General features: G+C 45.1%; 1 protein-coding gene across 1 annotated transcript in view; it reads left to right on the top strand.

The window, feature by feature from the left end:
* LOC109428007 (hemicentin-2) overlaps positions 1 to 15,076 on the top strand; it is a 132,222-nt gene extending 117,146 nt beyond the window's left edge. The window contains exons 4-7 of the mRNA XM_029851686.2: positions 2,803 to 3,013; positions 13,963 to 14,065; positions 14,208 to 14,395; positions 14,724 to 15,076. Coding sequence (XP_029707546.1) covers positions 2,803 to 3,013; positions 13,963 to 14,065; positions 14,208 to 14,395; positions 14,724 to 14,986 — 765 coding nt within the window. The 3' untranslated portion in view covers positions 14,987 to 15,076. The remainder of the gene's footprint in view (positions 1 to 2,802; positions 3,014 to 13,962; positions 14,066 to 14,207; positions 14,396 to 14,723) is intronic.
* The last annotated feature ends 3,807 nt before the right edge of the window (positions 15,077 to 18,883 follow it).

The raw sequence follows: 18,883 nt of genomic DNA, 5'->3' as shown, positions 1-18,883 counted from the left end.
TTTTGAGGGGGGCACAAATAAAATGTTCAAGAAAATCAACAAATTTAAGGTGTAATTCGAGTTCCACAGAAACTTTCTTAATAAATCCGATGAGTTTATCTATGTTGCCTAATTGTTTGGATATTTTTCCATCGAATACATTTATTATTTATCATCCTCCCCCTTAACGAGTCAACGAGCGCTGTGACAAAAGAAGAAAATGAGATTTGTTCCTGCCTTTATTTCGGCCGGAAATCGCAGCTTGATGCTGATTTTATTGTTAATGGCCTTGCGTGAGTAAAACAAGCTGTTTTTATTATGTATTATGTATATTATATGTACAGTAATGTTCCGATTTTATCACGCCCTCCGCGCATTAGTCGTTTATTCATTATTTGCTGTTACATTTGAGGACAAGTGTTTTCCCTCTTCTTCAAAATGAATGTTGAAAGCGTGTTTTGCAACGTTAAAAATATTGAAATGGGTATAGATGTTGAAGTATATATCAAAGCATTTTTGAAAAGGGGCGTGATTAATTGTTTAAACTGATGTCGCTGATGGTACGGTGACATGACTCTCTGCACTTAGCACTTCTGGCAATTTCTCAGTTGTTGTCGTTTTCGAACTTCCTACGCCCTGCTGTACCGATGATATACAGATGGCTCGTTTGTCAAAGTCTAGACGGCAGGACGTGCAAATGCGTAAATTTGGATTCAATTTGGGCATAACCAGTCTCTTTCAGATTATCTATGGTGCTTTCGGTGAGATTTCGTAACTCCTTTGATCATTTTTTTTTTTTCATCAAAAGGTCTACAAGAGAGAGTTGAGTTGAAGACCTTTGAGAAAGCGACTGTTCATGTTGTTCGTTAGATTATAATAAACAAAATCACTTATTAGTTTTAACTGACTAGTTTGGTGTTGTTTGCTTGGCTGAAGAAAAAATTTACTATTTAATATCCATAGCGGTAGTATTTTTTTTTGCTTTTTCGTGAGCATTGTCATGGTATGTATACAGACAAACAAACGTAACACTGACGAAATTTTCATTGACCACGCCTTTAACGATCATTTTGAATCTTGGTTGTGGCTTTCATAACCAGAAGAGTGCCCATCATTTTTCTTTGCGTTTGACGTTTCACACTAGCGCCTTCTGATGACGATATTGCACATCGCAGTATTTCGTGAAACATTTCCACCAGGTGGGGGTAGTGTGAACTGGGCGATGGATTTTCACGTGGTAGGTAACTCTCATGCATTTGTTGTTGTTGAAGTTACTCGCATTCTTCCGATCATAAAGTCTGTTCTCTAAGAGGTATTTTTTTGAAGATAAACTAGACGTATACGCGTATATAAAACTTTTATTATACAGCTTTTGTCTTAAAAATAAGTTTAATTCCATTTTTCTTATAATCAACAGCTTTTCAACACTATCAAGGGATTTTTTCACCAGTCACGTACAATAAAAAGTATGACACTCTCAATAGTTTTGATCAAAACACTGGATCGCGTCTAAGTTTCAAATAGGTACTATAGAAATTATGAATAATCAAACAAAAGTATCATGAAAACAACTTGTTTAATTCAGGCGGTAGCCTTTACAATAAAATCAGCATCAAAAAATAATTCTCAAAATAATTTACACAGAAAAAAAATTTTTTTTGTTACTAAATGTAAAAATTGTGAAATGTTTGAAATGTCATAACTTTTTTGTTTATCAGTTTACCATCACCAAAATTTTATGGTAGATAGCTGATATAAAGGGCCATTTCCCCTAAAAAATTAACGTTGGTAAAAAGATAGGGTTTTGAGATATTTGAGTTTTTGTGACAAAAATCATATTTTTTTTAAGTAAAAAAATAATTTTTTTACAGTGTATATTTTCTAAGGAATCATCATTTAGTTATCTAACTTTGCTGAAAAATTCATAACAATCGAAAAATCCGTTTTTGCTGTAAAGCTTTTAGAATATTTTTGAGCTGTTTTAGCATACACCCTTCTGAAAAGTTAGTCGTGAGTGAATATGAAGGTTTGATATCGAAAAATGACGATTTAGATGAAATTGAAAAACTGTGCAAAGTTTCAGATATTTTTGAAATGGTCGCTCAGGATCGACTGACATGACTCCGTGGAATTCCTCCTCTGTGTCACCGCGCGCACTCGACGAATCTCACGTAGCGTCTATCAACTTGATTCATGATCAATTATCGGGTCGTTGGGTTTTTCGGGAAACAACCCCGGGAAGGAGAAGAATCAAGGAACTGCGAGACTTCTCCACCAGGTGTGTTAGACTAGTAGTAGGTAGCTTTAACGCCTCGGGGAAAAATTGCATCATATTTCATCATGGTGCCCTCCGAACGGCCGTAATAAGCCAATTAAGGTAATGGAAGTGTCTTGAGATCGCACACCGGAGAAAAATCAAAACTTCCTCGTCGAGCCGGAAAAATGCCGCGAAAATTTACCGCCGTCGTTAAGTGCCTCGCACCTACCGTGAATGGATCCGAAGACGATTAAATTTAATTTACTCTTAGAGTCACATCAAATCGTCCGGGTCGACGTCCTCCGGGGGATTGCTGCATGGAGTCTGCTGTCTGTTCTATCACACTTTTTATGGCACATCAAGAGGTATATTCAATGTCAAAAAAGTTTTCTTTTCCTGAGGCCGTGGGGAAGCTTTCATTTTTAGATACATCAGTTTATGGTGAAACCAATATCATCTTAGGAATAATGAAATCGTTTTATTAGTACTTAATAAAGCTTTTATTAATATCATCAACAATACCTATCATTATTTGACAATATCATCTATTTATCTTATACTCACAGGTCTCATGGATGCGCAAACGGGATCTGCACATTCTGACGTCCGGTACCCACACCTACACCGGAGATCAACGGTTCTCGGTGCATCATCCGCCGGACTCGGACGACTGGGATCTTAAGATATCGTACGCTCAGCCACGGGACAGCGGAATCTACGAATGTCAGGTCAACACCGAACCCAAGATAAATCTGGCTGTGTTCTTGCACGTGACAGGTGAGTGTAGTGTTGAACTCCTGATTCGATGGAGATCCTAAAAGGAATCTTAGCAATGTTTGGAATCATTGGAACTTGGGTTTCTTTATGTAGGTTGTTTAAGAAAATAGTTAATTGGCCCATACAGTCGAATCATCATCAGTAAACTGTTCTAGTTTTATTTATTTCAAAAGTAAAATAATTTAATACAGCATTTCCTGTTCAAATCAGTGATAAACTATAACTCGATTCAATTTCTAACCCTTCACTGCTCACTTCTCACTACACATGCACTTTTCACTCCGTTCTCTCAATTTTACACAGCTTATTGCTCATTCTTCACTGTTCACTCCTTTTTCTATCTTTTTACTTCCTGCTTCTCGCTTTTAATTGCTCACATATCAAAACTCACTTTTCACTCCTCATACGCTTCTTACTGCTCATTTCTTATTGCTCATTTCTCACTCCCCACTTTTCATTGCTCACTCCTAACTTTCCACTGTTCACTCCTTACTCTCTTTCTCACTTCTCCATTACTCACTGAAAACTCTCCACTGGTCACACCTAATTAGTTGCTGCTATAGCACTTCTCATTCCTCCTATTTTTCTTTTCTTTATTTAATTATTCTAATTCATTATTTTTCACTCCTTTTTCTATCTTCGCACTTCTTGCTTCTCGCTTTTCATTGCTCACATCTTAAAACTCACTTCTCATTCCTTCATGCATCTTACTGCTCAGTCCTTATTGCTCACTTTTCACTCCTAACCATTCACTGTTCACTCCTTACTTCCATTACTCACTGATAACTCTTCACTGGTCACGCCTAATTGATTACTACTAGCACTTCTCACGCCTCACTCTTTTTTCTTTTTTTTCTCTCTTTTAACTGGCTCAGTCCTTTTGATCCATAAAGAATTTTACTTTTCTTTATTTACTTATGTTATAACAAAAGCGCTATGACTTTTGTCTACTAGGACACAAAGTGAGTGAGAGTTATTTTAAAGTAGTCAAAATGTACAAAATGTCGAATGTATAAAGTTTGATAAGCACTTTTCTACCATGTCTAAAATTAACGCCACTGATCACTACGATGCTGCGTCTATTCTATTCCATAGACAATAGAATGAAGAACACGTGATGGTTTTGATGTTTTCCATATCAGTACATCGTAATCCATTTGATATCGGTGAAGGTCGTTCATCCATTTTCCGGGTTTCGTTAGAGCATTTTTTTCGGCCAGTCATCAAATTTCTCACTCTCGTGATTAAACTCCACCCCCGCTATAATGAGTTTTCACTTCAGGGGATGAAACATGAAAGTATCTCATTACAGCACTCATGATAATTCTCTTCACTTAATTTACAAGACGAATTCCTGTCCGAATAAAAAATATCACTACATAAGCTAATCTGTATAAACAACAAAGCATCAAATTTATCACTCCATCTGAAAGTCTCCAACGATGCAGGAGCACAATAATTTGACGTTTACCTCGTTTACATAAAATGTACTTGATTCTTCCGCTCTGACGTCATCCAGCTGAAAACGTGGATTGGTGCATACTGATCAAACATTTTCCACTGTAAGAGGATACGATTTGTGAGTCAGCGCTAGTTGAAGAGAGCATTCTTGCATCAAGCAAACGAACCGGAGTGAGAGCTTTTTTGATCGTCTATGACTGCAAAGGAAATCTCACAGACTGCTTTATCCGGATAATATTGCGGTGTTTTTAGTTTTTAGGCAGCGTGGCTGGGAAGTGAACCCATGGCCATCCGCATACAAGGCGAACGTGTAATCCCCACGACCTTGGAGTCACGCCAGTTCCTTCTCATTTCTCGTTCCCCATTAATCATTGCTTATCTTTCACTTCTCACACTTGACTCATCTCTCATCTAATTTATTTACACTCCTCACTCCTCATGCGATCACTTTTCAATGATCATTACGCAATTCTAATTTGTCACTCCTCATTACTTCACTATTCATTCCTTTCAGTTCACTACACACTTCACTTTTGTCTCACTCCTCACTCAACATTGATCATTTTCCACTCCTCACTCTTCACTGCTGAATTTTCAGTAATTACTGCTCACTTTTAACTTCTCCCTACTTACTCCTTACTGGTCACCCTCACACTAAACACTTCTCATTCTTCAATATTCACTGTTCATCCTTAAATAATTACATCTCATGCCTAACTACTCACTCCAAACTGCTCACTTATCACTGTAACTGCACGTTACATCACACAGATTTCTCCAACTTTTAACTCGTAATTGTACTTTCTACACTGCTCATTGCGATCCCACATCCACAGGCTAGGCCTCGTGCCTCATCGCCTTCAATACTTCCTTTCCTACGCCCGGTGTTCTTTCTTTATCACCTGCGGTGTCTTCTTCTGCTTCTTTTTCCGCTCTACTTTGGTACTAATTTCCTTGTTTTTTTCGGATATTTCTCTAGAGATTCATTTCAAAGAACATACTTCTGTCTGTCTGTCTGTCTGTCTGTCTGTCTGTCTGTCTGTCTGTCTGTCTGTCTGTCTGTCTGTCTGTCTGTCTGTCTGTCTGTCTGTCTGTCTGTCTGTCTGTCTGTCTGTCTGTCTGTCTGTCTGTCTGTCTGTCTGTCTGTCTGTCTGTCTGTCTGTCTGTCTGTCTGTCTGTCTGTCTGTCTGTCTGTCTGTCTGTCTGTCTGTCTGTCTGTCTGTCTGTCTGTCTGTCTGTCTGTCTGTCTGTCTGTCTGTCTGTCTGTCTGTCTGTCTGTCTGTCTGTCTGTCTGTCTGTCTGTCTGTCTGTCTGTCTGTCTGTCTGTCTGTCTGTCTGTCTGTCTGTCTGTCTGTCTGTCTGTCTGTCTGTCTGTCTGTCTGTCTGTCTGTCTGTCTGTCTGTCTGTCTGTCTGTCTGTCTGTCTGTCTGTCTGTCTGTCTGTCTGTCTGTCTGTCTGTCTGTCTGTCTGTCTGTCTGTCTGTCTGTCTGTCTGTCTGTCTGTCTGTCTGTCTGTCTGTCTGTCTGTCTGTCTGTCTGTCTGTCTGTCTGTCTGTCTGTCTGTCTGTCTGTCTGTCTGTCTGTCTGTCTGTCTGTCTGTCTGTCTGTCTGTCTGTCTGTCTGTCTGTCTGTCTGTCTGTCTGTCTGTCTGTCTGTCTGTCTGTCTGTCTGTCTGTCTGTCTGTCTGTCTGTCTGTCTGTCTGTCTGTCTGTCTGTCTGTCTGTCTGTCTGTCTGTCTGTCTGTCTGTCTGTCTGTCTGTCTGTCTGTCTGTCTGTCTGTCTGTCTGTCTGTCTGTCTGTCTGTCTGTCTGTCTGTCTGTCTGTCTGTCTGTCTGTCTGTCTGTCTGTCTGTCTGTCTGTCTGTCTGTCTGTCTGTCTGTCTGTCTGTCTGTCTGTCTGTCTGTCTGTCTGTCTGTCTGTCTGTCTGTCTGTCTGTCTGTCTGTCTGTCTGTCTGTCTGTCTGTCTGTCTGTCTGTCTGTCTGTCTGTCTGTCTGTCTGTCTGTCTGTCTGTCTGTCTGTCTGTCTGTCTGTCTGTCTGTCTGTCTGTCTGTCTGTCTGTCTGTCTGTCTGTCTGTCTGTCTGTCTGTCTGTCTGTCTGTCTGTCTGTCTGTCTGTCTGTCTGTCTGTCTGTCTGTCTGTCTGTCTGTCTGTCTGTCTGTCTGTCTGTCTGTCTGTCTGTCTGTCTGTCTGTCTGTCTGTCTGTCTGTCTGTCTGTCTGTCTGTCTGTCTGTCTGTCTGTCTGTCTGTCTGTCTGTCTGTCTGTCTGTCTGTCTGTCTGTCTGTCTGTCTGTCTGTCTGTCTGTCTGTCTGTCTGTCTGTCTGTCTGTCTGTCTGTCTGTCTGTCTGTCTGTCTGTCTGTCTGTCTGTCTGTCTGTCTGTCTGTCTGTCTGTCTGTCTGTCTGTCTGTCTGTCTGTCTGTCTGTCTGTCTGTCTGTCTGTCTGTCTGTCTGTCTGTCTGTCTGTCTGTCTGTCTGTCTGTCTGTCTGTCTGTCTGTCTGTCTGTCTGTCTGTCTGTCTGTCTGTCTGTCTGTCTGTCTGTCTGTCTGTCTGTCTGTCTGTCTGTCTGTCTGTCTGTCTGTCTGTCTGTCTGTCTGTCTGTCTGTCTGTCTGTCTGTCTGTCTGTCTGTCTGTCTGTCTGTCTGCCTGTCTGTCTGTCTGTCTGTCTGTCTGTCTGTCTGTCTGTCTGTCTGTCTGTCTGTCTGTCTGTCTGTCTGTCTGTTTTTTTTTTTTTTTTTTTTTTTTTTTTTTTTTTTTTTTTTTTTTTTTTTTTTTTTTTTTTTTTACTTGGTGGTAAAGCCTTTCTGCCTTCCCGACACGCGTTCGATAAGCATGACCAGTGCTACCGATTTCGTCCATCGCGTGCCAGTTCGTGAGGGACTCAGAACAGAGAAGAGAACTCTGAACCCTACGCCTCTAACCTCCACCAAGGTCTACAGTGCCTGCTTCCCCCGGATTCCACTAGAAGCGACTACTTCGGGGGGGCTGTGCTCATGCACTTCACTTGTTATCAGGCATAGCTAGTCACGCTAGATCGCTGACTTTATCTCCGACATAACTGCTGCGCTCTCATGAGCTTTATCTTAGTCACATAGCTTTAACTGCTGCGCTCTCGTGAGCTTTGACATACTGCTGCTGCTCTCCAAGTTGACCAGTGGAATGCCGAGGTCAGTTCGGCAATGACAATTGGAGGGTGGCTATTCTACTTCGGGTGGCTTTCTCGCTGCATTCGTTGACCTTTTCCTGGGCGAACCGGTTGAGTGCCGAGGTCGGTCCGGCGATTCCGGTTGGAGGGTGACTGCCGGTTCGCTGGCGCCCCGACGACTCGAACCCGGTTGATTCGACGTAGTTTCTTGCGACTCAGCGTAGTCCCCGGCGGTGGAGCTAGCTTACTCCGACGGAGAGTTCTCCGGCGGTAGAATATCTCCCGAAACCGTTGTTCGCGTTGCGTATTCCTTCGATGTTGATTGGCAGGGTGTCGAAGTCGGTCCGGCGATTCCGGTTGGAGGATGGCTTCCGGTACGCTGGCGCTCCGACGACCCGAACCAGTGGTTTTCCACGGGCGCTGATTACTCAGATAGTCCCCGGCGGTGAATCTATCCTACTCCGACGAAGAGTTCCCCGGCGATGGAAGATCTTCCGAACCGATACTTCCCAGATCGGTGCCGAGGTCGATCCTGCGATTCCGGTTGGAGGGTGACTTCCGGTTCACAGGTGCCCCGACGACCATTCACTGGTGCTTCTCGCGACATACTCGTCCTAGTCCCCGGCGGTGGAGCTAGCCTACTCCGACGGAGAGTTCCCCGGCGATGGAAGTTCTCCCGAACACGGTGGTTTGATCCCGACCAGTCAGGTGCCGAGGTCGGTTCGATGATTCCGGTTGGAGGGTGGCTTCCGGTTCACCGGCGCCCCGACGACCCAAGACCAGAGCGTTACGACTACTCGGACTAGTCCCCGACGGTGGATCTAGCCTACTCCGATCGCGATCCGATGCCCTTTGGTCTTCACGCCATTTCCGCTGCAGTGACGACAGGATCTGTCCCACAGCCCTGTTCACCGCATTCCAGATGCTTTCTTCCCGACACATTCGTTCTACAATGTTGTCGGGGCTAAGGCTTGTGGTACTCTCCGCTAACATCCCGTCTCGTGCTGCCCTGAATCTGGGACAGTGGAAAAGCACGTGCTCAGGTGTCTCCTCATTACTCGGGCATGCTGGGCAAAGTGGGGACTCTGCGTGCCCGAATCGATGCAGGTACTTCCGGAAACATCCGTGGCCTGACAAGAACTGCGTCAGGTGAAAGTTGACCTCCCCGTGTTTCCTATCCAACCAGGTTGAAACGTTCGGAATGAGCCGATGGGTCCATCTACCGTTTTCAGCGTTATCCCACTGCTGTTGCCACTTTCTTACGGTGTCAGCTCGGGCTCTTCTTCGGACTCCTGATATGCCTCTATCTCTATAGCACTCGTTTTCTTCCTCGAGTAGAAGATCTATGGGAATAGTTCCGGCTATCACGTAGACTGCTTCTGACGAAATTGTACGGTACGCACTGCATACTCGCATGGCCATCAACCTGAACGTACTGTTCAGCCGAGATCTGTTCCTCCTTGTCTGTAGTGCCGTCACCCACACAGGCGCTGCGTATCGGAGCACCGATGTGGACACACTTGCCAGTAGTCGCTTCTTGCTACTGCTGATCGCTGAGTTGTTGGGCATGATCCGAGATAGTGCCGAAATCACCTTTGCAGCCCTTTCACACGCGTAGTCGACGTGACTATTAAAGTTTAGCCTATCGTCTAACATAACTCCCAGGTGTCTCACATTCCGCTTCGATTCGATGATGCACTCTCCGACCGAAATTCTCGCCTGTTGTACCGCCTTTCGGTTGCTTATCAAAACCATCTCGGTCTTGTGATGAGCTAGGGCCAGCTTTTTCCCCCGCATCCAGTTTTCGACAACATCTATCGCCTCCGTGGCGAGCACTTCTACTTCCTCCAATGATTCACCGATCACTAGGAGCGCCACGTCGTCCGCGAAACCGATAATCTTCACGCCCCTGGGGAGGCGCAGCTTCAGTACTTCGTCATACATAGCATTCCAGAGGGTCGGACCGAGAATGGATCCCTGGGGAACTCCCGCTGTTATGGTTTTACTTCTTCTCCCGTTGTCAGTATCGTAGATCAATGTCCGATTCTGAAAATAGCTGCTCATAATGCTACAGAGGTACTCGGGAACTCTCAGTTTGTGCAGCGCATCGGCGATTGCAACCCAACTAGCACTGTTGAACGCATTTTTCACGTCCAGCGTGATCACTCCGCAGTAGCGGTTACCTCTTCTCTTTTGATTTTGCGCCGTCTGCATTGCTTCCACGACCGTTCGGATGGCATCGACAGTGGATCTACCCCTCCGGAAGCCAAACTGCATATCGGACAGGCCGTGCTCTCCTTCCGTGTATTTTGTGAGCCTGTTGAGGATCACTCTTTCCAGCACTTTGCCGACAGTATCCAACAGGCAGATTGGCCTGTATGCTGAAGGATCTCCAGGAGGCTTCCCTGGTTTCGGCAGTAGCACAAGATTTTGGCGCTTCCATATGTCGGGGAAGTTGCCATCATTGATACACCTTTGAAACGTAATCCTAAATAGTTCCGGGTTCGTTAGGATTGCTGTTCGCACCGCTACGTTCGGGATACCGTCTGGTCCCGGAGCCTTCTTTGTTTTAAGAGCTTTTGCTATTGTTATCAGCTCCTCGTTGGTTATTCGAGCTTCCGCTTCCTGATCCTCCTGAGCACCGTACGGTGTGGGTGGCCAACCCGTCAGTTCGTGCTGCGGAAATAGCGCGTCTACGATGGCTTTCATCTTCTCCGGACACCTTTCCGGTGGTATAGCTGGTCCCCTTATTTTCGCCATGGCTACTCTGTAGGCGTCTCCCCACGGATTAGAATTGGCGTTCCGACAAAGCTCTTCTAGACATGCCTTTTTGCTGAGCTTGATTTCTCTGTTAAGTGCAGCTCTAGCTGCCGTATAAGCTGGCCTGCGAACTGCTCTTTCAGCGTCGTTGCGGGCTCTCTGCATTCTCCTCCGAGCTCGGTGACAGTTCGCTCGTAGGTCGGCGATCTTCGAGTTCCACCAATAAGCTGGGGGCCGACTGTGTCTTGGCTTGCCCTCTCTCGGCATGGTTGCATCGCACGCGCGTGATAGCAGCGCAATCAGCTCGTCCACGCTGGGGTTAACTACAGCTTCCAGCCGCAGCGCTTCCGCGAACACGTCTTTGTTAAAATTCGCGATTTTCCACCTCCGCTCATTTACCTGCGCTCCGCCTGATACCACCTGTGGATCGCGCCCAATGCGATATCGGATTGCTTGATGGTCGCTGTGGGTATATCCCTCGTGCACTCTCCAATTTCTGATCAGTCCAGGGCTGCAGAAAGTAACGTCTATTATGGATTCTCGACCTTCCCTACGGTAGGTGCTGATAGTACCTTCGTTGGCAAGATCGACGTTCAACTTGGCAAGCGCCTCTAGGAGGTTGCTCCCTCTTGGACTTGTAAGGCGGCTGCCCCATTCGATCGCCCAAGCATTGAAGTCACCGGCTATAACAGCAGGTCTACGATCCGTTAGCTCTTCAGTTAGCTTGTCCAGCATCTGGTTAAACTGCTCTATTGTCCATCTTGGAGGTGCATAGCAGCTGCAGATGAAAACGCCATTAATTTTGGCGATTTGGCGATCACGAAGCCTTCATCTGCGGTATACACCACTTCTTGCAAGGGGTATTTTCCCACTGTCCATATCGCTGTTGTTTTAGCTCTGTCTGACGTCCAGTTCCCATTTCCTGGTGGAATACGGTAGGGCTCAGAGATAATAGCGACATCGCACTTGTGTTCCGCAACTGATTGGCACAACAACTGTTGGGCTGTATCACAGTGGTTGAGGTTTACTTGTACTATCTCCACTGGGGTTTCGTTGTACTCGCTCGTTTGAAGGCCGCGCATTTCGTGCCTCCTGTAGCGTGGTTGCTGCTATCCTTCGTGTTTGCGCAAATCAGGCATTTCGGAGGCTTGCTGCAGCCCTGCGCTTTGTGGCCTTCTTCTCCACACCTTCTGCATAGATTACTTCTATCCGGCCCTTTACAGTACCGTGCGATGTGCCCGAACTCTTGACACCTGAAGCACACTTCAGGTTCAGAGACACTCAGTGGGCACTCGGACCAGCCTACTCTCACGATTCCTATCCTCAGCACCTTGTTGGCAGCATCAATCGGTAGTTTAATCGCTGCCACCTTGGTACCGGAAGGTCCATTTCGTATGCGGATGGACATCCGGACTTCTCCCAGCTCACATTGCTCTTTCAAAGCAAGCCTTATATCTTCCTCCGACGTGATCTCATCCAGGTCTTTACACGTAATAGTCGCCTCTGGACACAAGGCTATCACTTCCACCATGTTGCCCAAAGCTTTCTCGGTTAGCTCTTTGTAAGAAACGCTGCTAGCTTTTGGTTCCTTTTTCAACAAGAGGATCATCTCTCCGTTGCGGGTACGCTTGATCTTCTTCACGTCTGCTCCTAGCTCGTTGAGGTTCGGATTTGTCCTCATGGCACGTAAGACCTCAGTCGCCGCTTGCTTTAACGATAAGAGCCTCGCCCTTATTCTTCCTCCTGACCAATTTAGGTTTTTCGGGTCTGGTTTTCTTCTTCGCTTTTCCCTTCTTTCTACCGACGACATGCCAAGAACTATGGCTGTTTACCTCGTCAGTTGCTTCGAGAGTCGGCTGGACTTCAGTGACACTAGCTTCCTTGTGCTTCTTGGAGCCACCTGGCCTAGCATCTCCAGGCGATGCCCTTTGCCTCTTCGGTGTGAAGTAAGGCGTGGTCTGCATCCTTGGGGGAATACTTCTCGCTACGTTCACTTCATTCGCAACCGTGTTGACTTCTGCCCTTCGCGCTTCCGCCGCGCGACTTGCTTCAATGGCAGTCTTGGCCACTGACAACTCCTTCTCCGCTGCTTCTGCTCTCTGAACTACGTGTTTCCACTCCTTTACAGCCGATCCAAGAGCGCCTTGGATCTTGATCACCAACGCCTTGATGTCTTTGTGTACGTTGCTTCTCTTGTCGACATACTCGTGAAGCTCGTCCACTAGCTTTTTGGCTGCCTCCACCCTCGGTTGTTTTGGTGGTTTTGTCCACACACTGAACTGCAGTTGTTGCTGCTGCTGCTGCTGCTGCTGTTGCTGCTGCTGCTGTTGCTGCTGCTGCTGTTGCTGCTGCTGCTGTTGCTGCTGCTGCTGCTGCTGCCGATGTAGCTGCTGCTGTTGCTCCTGCTCTTGTTCGAGCTGCGTTTGCACCTGTTGGGTTTGCGGCGGTGGTGTCCGCGTTAAACCCCTTCTGACAAACGGATTTGCCGCTCCTACTTCGCTTTGACTTTTATCTTCTTCCATTCTTCAGGGTCCCCCCTCCGAGCCGCTATCTCCATCCGCCGTACGTAGTCGCCTTCGTGATCCCATGGTTATCTATACCTGCAAGCGTCTATGCCTGCAGGCAGTGAGGCCATGCTAGGGTTGACACGGACCCTTATGGGGGCCGGGTTCAGTGCCAGATCAGCATAGATCGGGAATAGTCCATCCGAACCTACGTACCCATCAGAATTGATGGACAGATTTCGAACGTATCCGGAGGCCTGCCAAGGTTTTACCGGGACGGAGGCAGTCGCGCCATGAGCCCACTCGCCGTTTCAAGTCGGTATCACCCTTCCTTACTCAGGGAGCAGAATGACACGCCTGTCAGCCCAACATCGCCATCCTATCCATGATTCGTAACATGTCCGTTGTAATACGCCTTCACCAGTATACCATAATCAGGATGTTACTGGCATCGATCCTGATGTGCCGGTTGGCACTCCAATTGTTGGGCTAAGGCACTTTGAAAGCGGTACCAGGTCGCTTGTACGGAGTTGCTTACGGATGTGTGGCTTTTTATGGAGATCCAACAGAGCCCACTGTTGAACCCCCACCACATCCTAGGCATCCTCTGCTTGAGCTAACTGGGAGGAGCTCGGTCACTTCTCGAGAGAAGTGCCAAAGGTGGTAATCCATACGGATGTATGAAGTTTTTTCGCTCAAGAAATAATTCCTAAGCTCCCACCCGACTCGCAGAGGGGGGGTTCGTCAAGCCCCTGGACTCCTGTCCCTGCTGCCCTGTCTGTCTGTCTGTCTGTCTGTCTGTCTGTCTGTCTGTCTGTCTGTCTGTCTGTCTGTCTGTCTGTCTGTCTGTCTGTCTGTCTGTCTGAAGAGAAATGAAATCCCTTGGAGATGAACCAGCCTCGGGCTGAAAATCTCCCTAATAAAGCTTATAATAATAATAATAATAAATGAAATCGGTTTCAATTCCTGGTTATTTTTTGTCATCTTAAATGATTTAACATGTGTACAATGACAATTAAACTAAATCCTTCCAATTCTTTAATTCCAACCCATATTATTTTCATTCATTTCCCAACCCCCAGCTGCTCGCGCCATGATCATCGGCTCGCAGGAAGCTCACATACGCAAGGGCAGCACCATCTCGTTGTCCTGTGTGGTCAACTTTCACGCCCCGTCAATCACCTGGTAAGTTGCATTGTGGTCCTATCACTTTCATACACCACCATCCCTTCACCGGAATCAGCGACAACTCTCACACACACACGCTGTTTGTGCAAAATTTTCCTTAAAACCACAATCACCATGAATTCCGTCCCATTCTACCTAGGTACCACGGCACATCGATCGTCAACTTTGACTCGGCACGCGGAGGCATCAGTTTGGAAACGGAGAAAACCGACGCCGGCACCAGCAGTCGACTGCTGCTGACCAAGGCCACCGTTAGCGACTCGGGCAATTACACGTGCATCCCAGCGGGGGCCATCCCGGCCAGCGTCCAGGTGTACGTGCTGAACGGTGAGTAAGACTTATTCGGCGCTCCCGGGTTTTGCGATACGCCCTCGTACTCGTACCTACATACTAGCACACGTGGGTCGCTCCATGCGAAACGGACAAAAAAACTGATTTTATGTAATCGGCTAAGAATCTATAAACCGAAATTTGGTAACAGCGGGTGATTTTTCCGGAAATTTTTTCAAACTCATTGAGATCAATTGCACATTTCCGGCACGCATGGAACGACTCACCTCTGAATGGGCAACTATGTAACTGTTGTGTTCATTTTTCCCATCTCGTTTCTCATTCCTCCCACAATAACACATCCGCCCGTTGCTGATCCGCGCAGGTGAACATCCCGCTGCGATGCAAACAAGTGGCCAGATGGCTCTGCGGTTGGGTTCCACCGGGCTGCATCCGGCCGTGGTTGCCCTCGGTGGTGCAACGATAGCTTTGCTCCTCACTTCGTGGATGCTGGCAATTTACGGACAAACTTTGACGACAACACCGGCCGGGATGACGACGACGAGGACGCCGCCAACGACGGGACGCGAGCGGATGAAGATGATGATGATGGTTAGTGAAATGCACCTCACCGCCGCTAGTAGGTGATCCCCTGTACATAATCAAAAGTGATGCGTGAGAACATCGTAGACAATTGTAAATTTTAAGAGAAAATAAATTAATGTTTTAAAAATTGGAGTTTTCTGGTGAGAGTTGAATTGGTGCCGAAATCCATGCAATGAGAAGGCTTCTCTCGAAAGATAAGTGGAAATATATAAAATAAATGCAGCAGTGATGACGTTTTTCAACTTCCCATACAAGGCTGATGATTAGAAATTATTTTTAATTCTATTTTTAAGCAAAGTTGCTCAATTCATACATCACATTATCCGTAACCAATGATCCGATTGAGCTGGAATTTGTAATGAAATTCGCTTTCCTTTTTATTTTCAAAAATACGTTAAAATTTGTAGCTTACGCAACAAGGTGCAGAATGAAGATTTTTACAGCACGAGTTCTACACCGAGTTGCGTTTGCGTACAACTTTTTTTTGCAATTTTTTGAGGATAGTTTTTAACAGAACAGTTTTCATCAAACTGCACAAGTGCACACTGGTGATCATAGCCATGTCTGATAGTCTGATCAAAGCAGGTTATACTGTGCAATTGTCACAATTTTTTCAAAATTGCGTCCAGAAAGCATCAAGAAGTTGATCAAAACTGTAAACAGTGCTGTAATGGTTCATTACGCAACGCATATCAGTGCTGTAATAAACCATTACCGCACTGCTAATTTGGTGTGGGAAAGTGGGCCTTTACCTGTCAGATTTACTTACCTCACGCCAACAGCCTATTTCGATGAAAAATTGCAAAAAGTTTATCATGCAACAAGTTGCAAAATGATGATTTTTTCAGCACTAGTGCTACATTTATCCAATGAGGCTTGCCGAGCGATGCTCTTGTACTTTGATGCAGTTGGTGGCAATGGCAGAAAAATATCCTATAATGTGTCTATACGGAGGAGCAGGTCGTCCGGGTCATGGGATTTTTTAGTGCAAAACAGCTATGTAATAAATATGTTGTATCTTAAGCGATAAAAACCTAGATGAAAACCTAATAAAGTGCGTATAAATGATATTTTAGTCTTAGTTATACTTATTTTGAAAACAAAGCTGTACAGAGTTCATGAAATAGAAGGGATTGAGGTTAAGTTAACAACAGAAGATGCATGCTGTGAAATTACAAGCCCGTTGGAACTAGAATAGTGTCAAAATAAGATCAAACTTAATTTTGTGTCATTTCGCTCGCTGCTATACATGTTTTTTTTGCCTTTCTCGTACACTAAGTGTACTGGAAAGGCTATATGTTCACTCCAAAAATGACTTTTTGATAGAAGGCCCGGAGGGTCGAGTCACGTATACCAATCGACTCAGCTCGACGAATTGAGGTGATGTCTGTGTGTGTGTATGTGTGTATGTGTGTGTACAAATAACTCACATCACTTTTTGGCAGTAAACCTCAACCGATTTTTATGACCGATGGTTCATTCGACGCGGCAAATAGTCCCATTGTTTCCTATTTAAAATGGTTCAAATCGGTCCAGCCGTTCCGGAGTTATGGCCATTTAGGTGTTGCGGATCGATACCCCTGGGAGGGACCCATGCATGCGACATATCAAACCACGGCATTTTCGATCATCTGATAAATGGTAAGCAGGAAAATAGCCTCAGACCATATCTGAACCGGTAGTGTTCCGGAACCGGCTCCGGATGTCCTGCCGGAAGTGGCCAAATATGAAAGAGAACCAAATCCATGCATGCGACACATCAAACAGCGGCATTTCCGATAGTCTGATGAACGGTAAGCAGGAAAATAGTCTCAAATTATATCAGAACCGGTAGTGTTCCGGAACCGGTTCCGGGTGTCCCGCCGGAACGTGCCAAATATAAAAGAGAACCAAACCCATGCATGCGACACATCAAATCACGGCATTTTTGATAACCTGATGAACGGTAAGCAGGAAAATAGTATCAGACCGTATCAGAACCGGTAGTGTTACGGAACCGATTCCGGATGTCCCGCCGGAAGTTGCCAAACAGAAAAGAGAACCAAACCCATACATGCGACACATCAAACAGCGGCATTTTCGATAACGTGATGAACGGTTAGCAGGAAAACAGTAGCATACCGTATCTGAACCAGTAGTGTTCTGGAACCGGTTCCGGTGGGTCCCGATGAGTGAATGCAAACTTTTTAAGGAGTGATAGAGGATCATAAATGGTGAAAAAAAAATGTGTACGCATATGTTCAAATCTCAACCGTTACGTAGCAATTGAGTTTTACATGTTTATGACTTTGCTTGCCTCAAACTGGCTATTACTTGAAAATGGTCAAACTTATCGCGGCTTTTTAACCCTCATTCGAATGTTTACTGAATTTTCTATCATAAAAGATCTTTAAATCTATTGGTTTAGTTAAACAAATTAGTTTTTTAAAGCAAATAAGCTTGAAAGTATTGTTTTGCCTTTCTCGTACACCAAAGTGTACTGAAAGGCTATTTGTTCACTCAAAAAAAAACAATGTTCTATAGAAGGCTCGGAGGGTCAAGTCACATATACCAATCAACCCATGTCGACGAATTGAGATGTTGACTGTATGTGTGTATGTATGTGTGTATGTATGTGTGTATGCTTGTGTGTCTGTGCGCATAAAAGTACGCTCATTTTTAAGGCACTTCCCATTGGCGGATTTTTCGGATTATAGCTCGAATCGAACCGGAATTTTACCGCATTGTTTGCATATTAAAAATGGTTCGGAGCGGTCGAGGCGTTCTGAAGTCATGGCCATTTCAGTGATCCGTACCAGCATCGGTGGAACTGACCGTATATAAAACTGAACCAACCCATCATGCGACACATCAAACTGCGGCGATTTTGGTAACCTTTAGCATGGCTTACGAATTTTATGCGGAAATGAACTCTGGAGACCAGAAACTCCACGATTTCGGTCCAAAATTCAAGATGGCAGCCTAATATTCAAGATGGCGGCTCCAAATTCAAGATGGCGGCTGTTTAATGAAGTTTAAGGCTCTAAAACCATGCAATATGGATATATTTGGTATGAGGAAGATGTCTGGAGTTCCAAAATGGCGACCAGAATACTCAAGATGGCGGTCTAACATCCACATATTTGATATGGGGAAAAAGTTTGGAGCCCAGATTGGCTCCATTGGCGACCAGAATATCCAAGATGACTATCTAAAATCCAAGATGGTGGTTCAACATTCAAGATGGCCGCTGTTTAATGGAGTATTAGGATCTCAAACCAAGCAATATATTTGGTATGGTGAAGATGTTCAGAATTCATAAATGTCGACCAGAATATCCAAGATGGTGGTCCAACATTCAATATGGTGGCTGTTTAATTGAGTTTCAAGCTCTAAAACCATGCAATATATGTATATTTGGTATTGATAAGATGTCTGGAGTCCAAAAATTACGATTAAAATATCCAAGATGGCGACAAAAATATCCGAGATCGCGTCTCAAAATTCAAGATGGCGACTATTTAATGGAGGTTTGGGACTTGAAACCATGCAATATGGGTATATTTGATATGGGGATAAAATCTGGACTCCAAAAATGACAGTGTATCCAAGATGGTGGTCTAAATCTAAGATGGCAACTCAAAACTCAAATTGACTTCTGTTTAATGGAGTTTTATGCTCTAAAACCATGCAATATGGGTATATCTGGTATTGGGACGAAGTCTGGAGTCCAAAAATGACTATTAATATATCCAAGATTACGACCAAAATATCCAAGATGGCGTCTCAAAATTCAAGATGGCGGCATAAACTTCATGGTAGCAGCTGTTTAATGGAGGTTTAGGCTCTAAAACCGTTTAATATGGGTGTATCTGGTATGGGGAAGAAGTCTGGAGTACAAAAACAGCGACCAGAATTTCCAAGCTGCCGGACTTAAATCCTAAATGGCGGCTCAAAATT

This window comes from Aedes albopictus, chromosome 3 (genome assembly GCF_035046485.1).
Source record: "Aedes albopictus strain Foshan chromosome 3, AalbF5, whole genome shotgun sequence".
NCBI lineage: Eukaryota > Metazoa > Arthropoda > Insecta > Diptera > Culicidae > Aedes > Aedes albopictus.
Note: the sequence above shows the minus strand (reverse complement) of the source record. Positions and strands in the feature narration are given on the sequence as shown.